At 36.3% G+C, this 13,966-nt stretch overlaps 1 protein-coding gene across 4 annotated transcripts in view; it reads right to left on the minus strand.

The window, feature by feature from the left end:
* ZNF680 (zinc finger protein 680) overlaps window positions 1-13,966 on the minus strand; it is a 74,647-nt gene that overhangs the window by 22,832 nt on the left and 37,849 nt on the right. For 2 of the 4 annotated variants that reach the window (XR_004057999.1, XR_004058000.1), the window contains exon 4: window positions 6,484-7,920. Coding sequence is in view for 2 of the 4 variants with exons in the window: in XM_010372533.2 (XP_010370835.2) it covers window positions 6,581-7,920 (1,340 nt within the window). In the remaining 2 variants the exon portion in view is untranslated. Of the gene's footprint in view, window positions 1-5,303; window positions 7,921-13,966 lie in introns of those variants that run through there. The other 2 variants (XM_010372533.2, XM_030932627.1) reach the window with 1 other exon arrangement.

A 13,966-nucleotide genomic window follows, 5' to 3' on the forward strand; every position in this document is an offset into this window, starting at 1 on the left:
TCCTGTATTTGAAACTAACTATACTTAGTTTAGTTAGCCCACCAGCAATCTCTAGCTGTGGCTCAAAGAAAATAAAACAAAAAAAAATTGAATTATGTAAAAATCTAAATAAATATTCTAGTTCTAAACAATAATACTGCAAATCCTGCTAAGTAATAAAAATAAATAAGGTGCCCATAACCCAAAGGTTTCCTTTTTAAAAAAGCAAAATCAAAAAAGGTAACCAAAGCCAAGCCTCATGCACCCAAATCTTAGAAAGCATAACTATTGCCACCAATTACTGGGGTATGTCAGCAGCTTCAAAATTTTTAATCTGTCCTTACCCACCTTCTCTCATTTTAATACGTATCCTCTACTAACCCAAACTGTTTCTTTCCACCTAAAGGCTATCAAGCTCCAAACAGCAATGCAAACACACACACACACACACACACACACATAAATGTGCACCTCTTCCAAAAACCCTTAAACTAGCATCCCCCCAAAAAAATCCCAGCTACTGTTCCCTTTGCCCCTTTCCAGCAAAAAGTAGCCCAAAAAAATCCAATGCCTAATCTCTATAAAAATAGTTAGGGTTTCCACTCCTGAGTAGGGACTCAAGGAAGTTTGCTTGCCTTAGGTATATAGCAAGAGAAAGGTCCCTGAAAAGTCCTCAGCCCATGAGTCATTGCCTCATCCCCACAAATGTAAAATGCAGCCTGGAAAAAAAAATCCAAGCTGCAGGCACCAATAAAAAAACCGGTACAAAGTATTGTGCCTAAAAACATGCCCACAGCTGCACAAATAAAAAAACCTCCAGCCTATTTAAATAAAAGCTTGCACAAACCTCTAGCTCACTCAAATAAAAAACAAGGCCTGGTATAAAATGCCTTTATTCTTTATATAATCAGAGGGCTCCACAAAAAGTTTCTTCTCCTTTTGTGGGCATAAACACAGTGGGCTCCAGTGGGCACTCACCTTTATTTAAACTCTACAGCGGCTCCTATAAATCATCACTTCAGCCCCTAATTGGTCCCAGGCCAAACTTTCACTTCAGCTTCTAACAGGTCCTGGGCCAAGCTAAGCAGCATCTATATATCATCATTTCAGCTTCTAATTGGTCCTGAGTCAAGCTAAGCAGCATCTATACATCATCATTTCAGCTTCTAACTGGTCCTGGGTCAAGATCTCAGCCCAAGCTTTCTAATTAGTCCCAGGCCAAGCTAAGTCACATGTTCTCCAAAACAGCCCACAAACTAAGCACATTTCTTTTTATTCCTAGACCATAATAACCCTGAACTCCAGCCTCATAGGGGGAACTCCTATTCTGAAACCCCTCTCTGCTAGCAAAAAGCTTTCTTCTTTTGCTTATTAAACTTTCATTCCAGCCTCACTTTTGTGTTCGTACTTTTTAATTTTCATAAAAATAAAACAAAAACCTCTAAGTGTTATCTCAAACAAAAGAAAACCTGTTAAATCTTGTTGCATTGCTAAAACTACAACAGAACTACTCTAGGAATATACCAGGAAAGGCAGGAGAATTCATAGTCCCTTTAAAGGAAGCAAATTGCTCCTGCAGGACCTGGGAGACAGCCCAAATATTCTGAGTGCCCAAACTGCAAAAGTGGAAAAACGGGCTTTATAAGCTCCCAAATTTATAAAACAGTAACTATTAGACCTAAGAAATTAAATAGACAGAAACATAATAATCGTGGGGGACTTCAATACTCCACTGACAGCACTAGACAGGTCATCAAGAGAGAAAGTCAATAAAGAAAAAATGGATTTAAACTATACCCTGGAACAAAGGGGCTTAACAGTTATTTACAGAACATTCTAGCCAAAAACCACAAACTATACATTTTATTAATCAGGACATGAAACTTTCTCCAAGATTGAACATACGATAGGCCACAAAACAAGTCTCAATAAATTTAAGAAAACTGAAATGTTATCAAGTACTTTCTAGGACCGCAGTGGAATAAAATAGAAAATTAACAACAACAAAAACCTTTAAAACCAGTCAAATACATGGAAATTAAATAACCTGCTTCTTCAACAATAAAATCATAATATTTTTTAAATTTAATGGAATGATATAGTGAGAAAACCTATCAAATCTCTGGGATACAGCAAAGGCCATGCTAAGAGGAAAGTTCATAGCTTTAAATGTCTACATCAAAAAGTCTGAAAGAGCACAATAGACTATCTAAGGTCACACCTCAAGGAACTAGAGAAACAAGAACAAACGAAACTCAAACCCAGCAGAAGAAAGGAAACAACCAAGATCAGAGCAGAACTAAATAAAATTTAAAAAAAAAGATAAATGAAACATAAATCTGGTTTTTTAAAAGATAAATAAAATTGATGGACCATTAGCAAGATTAAGAAAACAAGAGAGAATATCTAAATAAGTTTAATTTGAAACAAAACAGGAAATATTACAACTGACATCACAGAAATACAAAAGATCATTCAAGGCTACCATGAACACCTTTACACACATAAACACAAAAATCTAGAGGAGATGAATTAATTCCTGCAAATGTACAACCCTCCTAGCTTAAATCAGTAAAAATCGTAATTTTAAAAATTAACAACAAAAAAAGTACAAGACCAGACAATTCACAGCAGAATTCTACCCGACATTAAAAGAATTGGTACCAATCCTATTGACACTATTCCACAAGACAGAGTAAAAGGGAACCTTCCATAATTCATTGTATGAAGCCAGCATCACCCTAATACCAAAACCAGAAAAGAACATAGCCAAAAAAGAAAACTACAGACTGATATCCCTAATGAACACAGATGCTAAAATCCTTTAAAAAAATACTAGCTAACTGAATTCCAACAACATATCAAAAAGGTAATCTACTATGATCAAGTGGGCTTTGTATCAGGGATGCAGGGATGATTTAACATACACAAGTCAATAAATGTGATACACTACATAAACAGAATTATAAACAATGATCATCTCAATAAACACAGAAAAAGCATTTGACACAATCCAGCATTCCTTTATAATTAAAACCCTCAGCAAAATCTGCATACAAAGGACATATCTCAATGTAATAAAAGCCATCTATGTCAAACACACAGCCTACATAACACTGAACAAGGAAATTTTGAAAGCATTCTCTCTGAAAACAGGAACAAGACCAGGATGTGTACTTTCACCATTTTTATTTAACATAGCACTGGAAGTCCTAGCCAGAGCAATCAAATAGGAGAAAGAAATAAAGGGCATCCGAAGAGGAATTTAAGCTGCTGTCACTATTTGTTGATGATATGATTGTATACCTAAAGAACCATAAAGACTCCTCCAAAAATCTCCCAGAACTGACAAATGAATTCAACAAATTTTCTAGATACAAAATTTACGTACACAAATCAGTCACTCTGCTATATACCAACAGTGACTGAGTTGAGAATTAAATCAAGAATGCAACTTTTTTTTACAATAGCTGGAAAAAAATACTTAAAAATATACCCAAACAATGACATGAAAGACCTCTACAAGGAAAACCACAAAACACTGCTAAAAGAAATCATAGACAACACAAACGAACGGAAACACATCCCATACTCATGGACTGGTAGAATCACTATTGTGAAAATGACTACATTGCCAAAAGCAATCTAGAAATTCAAAGTAATTCCCATCAAAATACCAACATCATTCTTCACAGAATGAGAAAAGACAATCCTAAAGTTTACATAACTTTATACTATAAAGCCATAGTCACAAAAACAGCATGGTACTGATCTAAAAATAAGCACATAGACCAATGGAACAGAATAGAGAACCCAGAAATAAAACCAAATACTTACAGCCAACAGATTTTTGACAAAGCAAACAAAAACATAAAGTGGGGAAAGGAAACCCTATTGAACAAATAATGCAGGGATGTTTAAGCAAGCCCATGTAGAAGAATAAAACTGGAAACTCATCTCACAACTTATACAAAAATAAACTCAAGATAGATATAAGACCTAAAACAGTAAAAATTCTAGAAGATAACATTCGAAAAACTTTTCTAGACAGTTGCTTGGGCAAAGACTTCATGAACAAGAACCCAAAAGCAAATGAAACAAAAACAAATATATACAGATGGGGCTTAATTAAACTAAAAAGCTTCTGCAGAGCAAAAATAATCAGCAAAGTTAACAGACAACCCACAGAGTGAGACCAAATCTTCACAATCTATACATCTGTCAAAGAACTAAGATCCAGAACCTACAAAAAACTCATACAAACCAGCAAGAAATAAAAACAATCTCATTTAAAAGTAGGCTAAAGATATGAATAGACAATTCTCAAAAGAAGATATACGAATGGCCAAGAAACATATGGAAACATGCTCAACATCTCTAATTATCAGAGTAATGCAAATTAAAACCACAATATGATACCACGTCACTCCTGCAAGAATGACCAAAATTAAAAAATTTAAAAATATGTAAGAGGTGTTGGTGGGGATGCGGTGCAAAGGGAACAATTTTACACTTCTGGTGTGAATGTAAATTAGCACAACCACTCTGAAAAATAGTGTGGAGATTTTTTTAAAGAACTAGGCCGGGCGCGGTGGCTCAAGCCTGTAATCCCAGCACTTTGGGAGGCCGAGACAGGCGGATCACGAGGTCAGGAGATCGAGACCATCCTGGCGAACATGGTGAAACCCCGTCTCTACTAAAAATACAAAAACTAGCCGGGCGAGGTGGCGTGCGCCTGTGGTCCCAGCTACTTGGGAGGCTGAGGCAGGAGAATGGCATAAACCCGGGAGGCGGAGCTTGCAGTGAGCTGAGATCCGGCCACTGCACTCCAGTCCAGGCGACAGAGCAAGACTCCACCTCAAAAAAAAAAAAAAAAAAAAAAAAAAAAAAACTAAAAGTTGATCTATCATTTGATCTAGTAATCCTACTACTAGGTATCTATCCAGAGGAAAAAAAGGCATTATATGAAAAAAGATACTTGCACATCTGTTTATAGTCTAGTGCCTATTTGTATACCAGCACCATGCTGTTTCGGTGACTATGGCTTTGTAGTATAAAGTCAGGTAATGTGATGCCTCCAGATTTGTTCTTGTGGCTTACTCTTGCTTTTGCTATGTGGAATCTAAAAGAAAATTTTATTATTTTTGATCACATCAATTAACCTGGAGGACAGCATATTAGCTGAAATAAGCCAGGCACAGAAAGAATAATATCTCATGACCAAATAACATATTATTACTCTCTTTTACCTCCCTCGAGTAAAGTGAAAAAGGTTAAAGTTAATGGCATAATAACACTTCATTGAATGCACAATAGTCTTAACATGTTAAAGAAATGTTTAATTACAGAATTAAGCTTATACATAATCTAAAAAATTTCAAACATACTACATTTATAGCATAAAAGTACAATTAGTAAAATGATTCACTAGTAATTTAATTACATTTAATTTAAAGTAAAATTAAAAATGCTTTTCTCTCACTATGATGCAAAATATTACTCTGAACACCTACCTCATGTATCACTCAACATGAAGAGTAAACTAACAAGGGCCTCTGCACTTAGATTTTCATCATGAACCTTACATTTTAATGCCCATACTCTTCCACAGAAAAAATCATAAATAATGCCCATCTAATAAAAAATAACCTCTCCTATATCTGACACAGCAACAATTTATCACATGCTTTCACATGTGAATACAATAGGAATGAAGATAAAGTAATTTGAGGGTTGAATTTCATTATTTACTTTTCAAATAAGCTATAATTTTTTCAAGAAAAAAAGTATACTTTCAATGTAATTATAACTCTCCAAAGAATCTTCTACTCCTTCTAAAGTTATTTACAAATAATCTAACAACTTATAGATTTTTTTATACTCAACACTCTGTTTTAGTGTAATGTCTAAAGTGTCAGTGCCTTAGTTATTTCTACTGTAAATTCTTTAATATTTACAGACTCAATTTTGGATTAAATATTTTTCATACTTACTGCATCTGCAAAAACACATTTCAATATAAAAACATTTCAATATAAACTCGTTTTCTACTCTGTAGTTTTCAAAAAAAATGTTTTTCCAAATTCATTACATTTGCAGGATTTTTCTCCAATATAAATTCCCTGATGTTGAACAAAGTTTGAACAACTGCTTCAGCGTTTTTCTCTAGCACAAAATGTGTACAATAAGACTTGTAATACAAGATACTACAACCCTCCTACGCTCCTTATATTTGTTATGCTTGTCTTCAAAATAAATATGCTTCTTCACTTTAAAGTGTTATATTTTCTGAAATTTCCTGACAGTAATTGCATTTATAATGCTTTTATTAAATATAAATTCTCTGGTGTTACGATGTGAAAAGATATCAATGACTTTTTCACATTCTTTATACTTGCACAATCTTTCTCAAGTAAAAATGCTTTCCTGTGCAATAAGATGTGAGTATTGGTTTTGTCACATTCTTTACACTTATAAAATTTTCTCCAGTATAAATTATCTTACCTACAAGCAAGTGTAACAATCACTGGAAGGCTTTGTCAAATTCTTCACATTTTTAGGATTTCTCAACAGGATGGTTTCTTTCATGTTTAGAAAGGTTTTAGGTGTTGTCAAAATTATTGTCACATCTTTCAGGTTTGTAGAGTTTCTCAACAGTATGGATTTTCTTATGTCTAGTAAGGTGTGAGGACCGGTTAAAAGCTTTGCCACATTCTTCACATTTGTAGGGTTTCTCTCTAGCATGAATTCTCTTATGATTAGCAAGAGTTGCAGGCCAGTTAAAAACATTGCCACATTCATCACATTTGTAGGATTTTTCTCCAGTATGAATTACCTTATGGTTAGTAAGGGTTGAAAATAAAGTAAAGCCTTTGCCACATTCTTCACATTTGTAGGTATTCTCTCTAGTATGAATTCTCTTATGTCGAGTAAGGCTGGAGCACCCATTAAAAGCTTTGCCACATTCTTCACATTTGTAGGGTTTCTCTCCAGTATGAATTCTCATATGTTCAGTAAGGTTTGAGGACTGTATAAAAGCTTTGCCGCATTCTTCACATTTGTAGGATTTCTCTCCAGTATGAATTTTCTTATGTCTAGTAAGGTTTGCAAACTGGTTAAAGGCTTTGCCACATTCTTCACATTTGTAGGGTTTCTCTCCAGTATGAATTTTCTTATGTTTAGTAAGGTTTGAAAACTGGTTAAAATCTTTGCCACATTCTTCACATTTGAAGGGTTTCTCTCCAGTATGAATTCTCTTATGGTTAGTAAGGGTTGCAAACCAGTTAAAGGCTTTGTGACATTCATCACATTTGTAAGGTTTGTCTCCAGTATGAATTATCTTATGTTTACTAAGGATTGAGAATAAACTAAAGGCTTTGCCACATTCTTCACATTTGAAGGGTTTCTCTTCAATATGAATTTTCTTATGTTTAATAAGGGTTGAGGATTGGTTAAAGGCTTTGCCACATTCCTCACATTTGTAGGGTTTCTCTCCCATATGGATTCTCTTATGTTTAATAAGCTCTGAAAACCAGTTAAGAACTTTGCCACATTCCTCACATTTGTAGGAATTCTCCCTAGTATGAATTCTTGTATGTTGTGTTAGGTGTGAAAGCATGCAAAATGATTTGCCACATTCTTTACATTTGAAAAACTTCTTTCCAGTATTTCTTATCTTATGACTGTTTGAATTTGAAAATTTATGAAAGACTTTCACATATTTATCACACCGAAATATTTTGCACTGGGTAGTTGTCAAACATGGGTTAAGTTCATTATAACCTTCTTTGAATACCTTAGACTCATCCACACTTTTACAGCTTATTCTTAATTGTAAATTCTCATGTCCACATTTTCCGTATCCTCTCAGTATCACTTTTTGAAAAGAATCTTTTATACTGTGCTGTGGCCAAAGGTCTTCAGTGAAGTGAGAATATATAACTGAAAGACATAAAAATAACAAATTACTCCACTTCCTAGACTCCGATGAATATATTTTACAAATCAAATCTATAAAATTACACAAACTACATAAGCAAAACATAAAAATAAATAACCCGGCCGGGCGCGGTGGCTCAAGCCTGTAATCCCAGCACTTTGGGAGGCCAAGACGGGCGGATCACGAGGTCAGGAGATCGAGACCATCCTGGCTAACACGGTGAAACCCCATCTCTACTAAAAAAATACAAAAAACTAGCCGGGCGAGGTGGCGGGCGCCTGTAGTCCCAGCTACTCCGGAGGCTGAGGCAGGAGAATGTCGTGAAACCGGGAGGCAGAGCTTGCAGTGAGCCAAGATTGCACCACTGCACTCCAGCCCGGGCGAAGGAGCTAGACTCCGTCTCAAAAAAAATAAAAAAAAAAAAAGAATTTTAAAAACCAACATGCCTTTTTACAAAAGTCAGGATAGATCTAATGATAAACAGGGACTGAAAGTGGCAAGACAAAAGTAGACATTTCATGTAAATATGAATCAAATGAGAGAAGAGGTCAAAATATTACACAAAACACATCTTAAGTCAAAAACTGTCGTATTTTATGAAATATACTTGAAGTCAAACTCCAAATAGACAAAGAAGAATTTTTTTTTTTTTTTTGAGATGGAGTTTTGCTCTTGTTGCCTAGGCTGGAGTGCAATGGCGAAATCTCGGCTCACTGCAACCTCCACCTCTCGGGTTCAAGCGATTCTCCTGCCTCAGCCTCCCTAGTAGCTGGGATTACAGGCGCCCGCCACCACGCCCAGTTAATTTTTTGTATTTTTAGTAGAGACGAAGTTTCACTATGTTGGCAGGCTGGTCTCAAACTCCTGACGTCAGGTGATCCACCCACCTCAGCCTCCCAAAGTGCTGGGATTATAGGCATGAGCCATCCCGCCTGACTCACAAAGAAGAATATTAAACAATAATAGATTCATTTACCGGGAACCAATGACAAATTTGTATATAGGAGATTTTGTGTGTCTGTGTGTGTGTGTGTATCTCACATTAAGTTTCCAAATATATAAAGCAAATATTGTCAGAATGAAAGAAACATAGAGAGCAATATAACTATAGAAGAATATTTTAATACTTCACTTTCTGTAATAAAGATTTTAAAAAGACAAAATAATGGTAAAGAAACAGAGGACCTGAAGGGAGTATAAAACAATTATTTATAACAGAGGCATAGAGAACATTCCTCAACAACATCACAATAAACAGCCTTCTCAATACCTCCTACAACATTCTCCTTGATAGACAACCTGGTAGACCAAAAAAGAAGTCTTAACAAATTATTTAAAACTAAATTTTTATAGATTACTTTCTATGACCAAAATGAGAGTATAGAACAGTAAGAGGAAAAAACTGAAAAATTCACAAATACATAGAAATTAAACAATACACTCTTGAACATGCTTGTTGAAATGTTAACATAATTCATGCTGTGAAGATGTCCATCCTGCTCAATGTAATTTACAGATTTAATACAATGTTGTTCAAATTTCTCATTGCATTTTTGAAGAAACAGAAACAGCAACCCCCAAAGTATATAAAGTCTTAAGAGATAAGAGAGTACCCAAAAATCTGCAATAAAATAAACAATTTTAAAGGTATTACAGTTTCTGATTTTGAAACACATTATAGAGCTACAGAATTATATCAATTTGGTATGAGTACAGAAGTAAAAATGTACACTAGTAGAACAGAGTGCAGCACATACATAAACTTTCTCATATATGATCATATAGGTCATTTGCATACCTGTAATTATTGCAGCATTGTTACTGAAAGCCAATAGGTAAAAGCAGTGCTAATTTGTCACCAAATTACTCAGCAGATATAATTTAAAATATAAAATACTTAAATATCACCTAGTATTTAAAAAGCACAAAATATTCTAACAACTATAAAGCTTGATGACATTGTGCAAAATAAAATGAGCCAGTCACAAAAAGACAGAGATTGTATGAGATATATGAAGCAGTTACACTCTTAGAGAAAACAGAGTGGTGTTTGAAAAGTGCCAGGAAATGGGTAAAATTCATAGTTTTTTAATGGGTATTGATATTTAGCTTTGCAAGATAAAAACATTCTAGGAATATGTTGCATAACAATGTCAATATAATAGGACTAAAATAAATATTTAAAAATATTCTATTGTAAATGTTATACGTTTTTGACAAGTAAAAATAGACAATACCTAAAAGAGACACCGAGTTATGATAGTTTCTACATTATCTTTAAATAGAAAAGCTTTTCTCCCATACAAAAATAATACAGATTCATGAATAAATAGATGTTGAAACTAGGAGAATTTCTATGACTGCTCACCTAGACAAGATTAAATAACCATTCGCAACAAACCTATACCAGAAATATAAAAAGAACAGGGAAAATATTTGTACGGGTAACCACAGAGATTGTTATATTGGTAGTAGACATATGGCTGATTCATATTTGACTTTGTTCCACACTGTCTTACATTTTACAGAGTAAATATTGGCATACTCAATTATAATATAAACTAAAAAACCAAAACAATTAACTTGTTTGAGGTGGCATATCCTAAAATATGTAACACAAAAATATAAAATTCCAAAAGAAAATTAAAACATGAAATGTAAAACTTATCGGACACCATCAAGTACATCAATATGCTCATTTAAAAACTCTTAGAAGAAGAATGTAGGGAAAAACTAATGTAGAGGTTACTTGTAGACAAAAAAGCCTGAGAACTTCCCAAATTTTGATGTAGCAATAAAATTCCTAACCAATAATACTTGATTCAAGATTAGTTTACTTTAAAAACAGATAAAAATAAAGACTTTTCAAAATAAAAGGTGACAGTGTTATGATTCATTATGACTAACACAGTTCTACATGAAGGGCTACATAGTGACCTGGCAAAGTGGATTATGCCTGTAATCCTACATCTTTAGGAGGCCAAGGCAGTAAGATAACTTGAGACCAGGATTTCAAGATCAGCCTGAGCAACATAGTGAGACTCTGCATATAAACACACAGAAATGCTAAACTGAGTCCATTATTTTGAAGAAAAAAAAAATGATGCTGGACAGCATCATAAAACTATATATAAATATAAAGCTATTAAATGTAAATATACACACACATATAGAATTCTTTACTCTCATAATGATGGAGCATAAAACTTTTAAAGTTATTCTATATAAAGAGAAACTAAAAATAAATCTGCATAAATCTGTCAATACCCAATAAAAAATAAGTTTTTAACATCAATAAAAAAACTGGAAAATATAATAGTTTTTGTATTAAGTTGAAGTTGTTATGAAATTAAAATATATTGTTTTAACTTTAAGATGTTTTATGTAATCTCCATTTTTCAAGATAATTACATTGTACTGTAATACCTAACCTTATTTTTAGACTCTCCCTTAATCACCTAGCCTTGTTTCCACATGAATAGGCTGTCCCTTAGCTGAGTAAGCCAGACCAACTCCATTTGGCTCCTTCATTTACAAGGCTTCAAGGACTCCTTACCCACCCCCCCTTCCTCAAGGAGCTAACTTGTGTAAGCAGACTCTCAACATATCAGAGTCCAATTAACTGATAAGGTACTGAAGCAAGCCATGTACTAAGTTCCCAGGATTTTGCTCAAGAGATAACACCATAAAGCCTTGAGTTTGTGTCCGGCAGAACCCCCACATATAACATCTTATGAAATATTTAGAGCCCCTGCACCTGGAAACTGTTTGTTTCTCTGTAACCATTTGTCTTTTTAACTTCTTTACATGTTTTTACTTCTGTAGAATTGCTGCAACTGAGCTCCCCCTCCCCTTCCTAACCCGAAGTATAAAACAAAATCAAGTCCCTTCCTCGGGGCCGAGAGAATTTTGAGCAGTTAGCCGTCTCTCGGTCGCCGGCTAATACAGGACTCTTAAATTTGTCTCAAAGTGTGGCATTTCTCTCACTCACATACAACAGTATTTCCAGAAAGTGTGAAATAAAATTTGAAAATAATCAAAGCATGTCACAACAAACTTAAACAAAAATTAGCAGGGCACGCTGGCTCACGCCTGTAATCCCAGCACTTTGGGAGGCCGAGGCGGGTGGATCACCTGAGGTCAGTAGTTCGAGGCCATCCTGGCCAACATGGTAAAACCCCTTCTCTACTAAAAGTACAAAAATTAACCGGGTGTGGTGGCAGATGCCTGTAATTCCAGCTACTCAGGAAGATGGGGCAGGAAAATCACTTGAATCCGGGAGGCAGAGGTTGCAGTGAGCCAAGATCGCACCATTGCACTCCAGCCTGGGCAACAAGAGCAAGACTCTGTCTCAAAAAATAAATAAATAAATAAATAAATAAAACAAACAAAAATAAGCACTAAAATGAACAATGAAAAAGAAAACATATCTACAAGGAACACATAAAACAACAATAAACTGGTAATACTAACTTCATTTCTTTAAGCAATCATTTAAAAAATACATTAATTTAATTAATAAAAAAAGGTGCCAGGCACAGTGGCTCACGCCTGTAATTCCAGCAGTCTGGGAGGCCAAGACGGGTGGATCACATGAAGTCAGAAGTTCGAGACCAGCCTGACCAACATGGAGAAACCCCGTCTCTACTAAAAACACAAAATTAGCCGGGCATGGTGACACATGCCTGTAATCCCAGCTACTGAGGCAGCTGAGGCAGGAGAATCACTTGAACCCGGGAGGCGGAGGTTGTAGTGAGCCGAGATCGCACCATCCGCCATCGCACTCCAGCCTGAGCAAGGACAGCAAAACTCTGTCTCAGAAAAAAAAAAAAAAGAGGAATCCCAGGACTCTGAGAGGCTAAGGTGGGCTGATCAGTTGATCTCAAGAGTTTGAGGACAAATCTGGGGCATCATGGTGAATGGGAGGCAGGACTAGATTGCAGCTCCAACTCAGGCAAACAAAGCATTGTGTGGAGGCTTGCATCATAAATTTTAGCTTCATAATAACTGCAGGAATAAATCAGGAAACTGAAATGACCCACAGATCCTCTGAATGAAGCAGACTGCTCCTACAGGACTCAGGAGACACCCCAAATACTGTGAGTGCCCAAACTGCAGAAGTGGAAAAGGGAGATCCTCCACCTCTGAACATGTACCCCCACTGGGGAAAATGAAGGTCTAGTTTGTGGGAGAAGATGTCGACCTTACCTGGAGGTGAGTCAATTGAGAGCCAAGTGAAATATGGGGGTGGAAGAAGCAGCAGAAAAGGCCCTAGGGAACTCACTGGGTCCGCAAGCAGGCCATTCCTTCCTGGCATCGCAAGGATCTTTTTGGAGGGCAGCCACAGGCACGGGAAAAACACCACAGGGAGAAGAAAACCTCCAGCTGAACTTTGTGACAATTTGAACCAGTTGAGAAGCCTCTGGGCCAGAACTTGGCAAAGGGCCCAAATTCATCAAATCAATCCTGCAGACTCCACAGGTCACAAGCTGGGGAAGAACTAATGCCCTTTTCTTTCACAGCTAGGAGGCGGGTGGCCTGGGGCAAGTTCTTAGCCCTGCTTGCTAACTGCCTGAAAACAGTCTTGGTGCTGTTAGGTGGGGCACAGTAGGAGTGAGACCAGCCCTTTGGATTGTGTAAAAATTGGGTGAGGCATGTGACTGCCAGCTTTTCCCCACTTCCCTGACAACTTGCATGACTTGCCAGAGGCAGCCATTTGTCCTCCTAGGTACATAAATCCATTGACCTGGGAACTTCACCCCCATCCTCAAAAGCAGCCAAAGCAGGACCCACTCAAGGAGAGTGTGAGTTCAGACACACCTAGCCCTGCCCCCACCCAATGGTCTTTCCCTACCCACCCTCGGATCTGAACACAAAGGGCATATACTCTAAGAAGTTGTAAGGCCCCACCCACTGGGTTGTTCTCCCTACTACCACAGTGGATGCTCTCTGGAAAGTACCACTTCCCAGAAGGAGGTCAACCAGCACAGTAAGAAAGCATTAAATTACCAATGCTAAGAACACCAGAAGAGTCCATTTCACCCCCCT

The sequence above is a fragment of the Rhinopithecus roxellana genome, chromosome 6, assembly GCF_007565055.1.
Source record: "Rhinopithecus roxellana isolate Shanxi Qingling chromosome 6, ASM756505v1, whole genome shotgun sequence".
NCBI lineage: Eukaryota > Metazoa > Chordata > Mammalia > Primates > Cercopithecidae > Rhinopithecus > Rhinopithecus roxellana.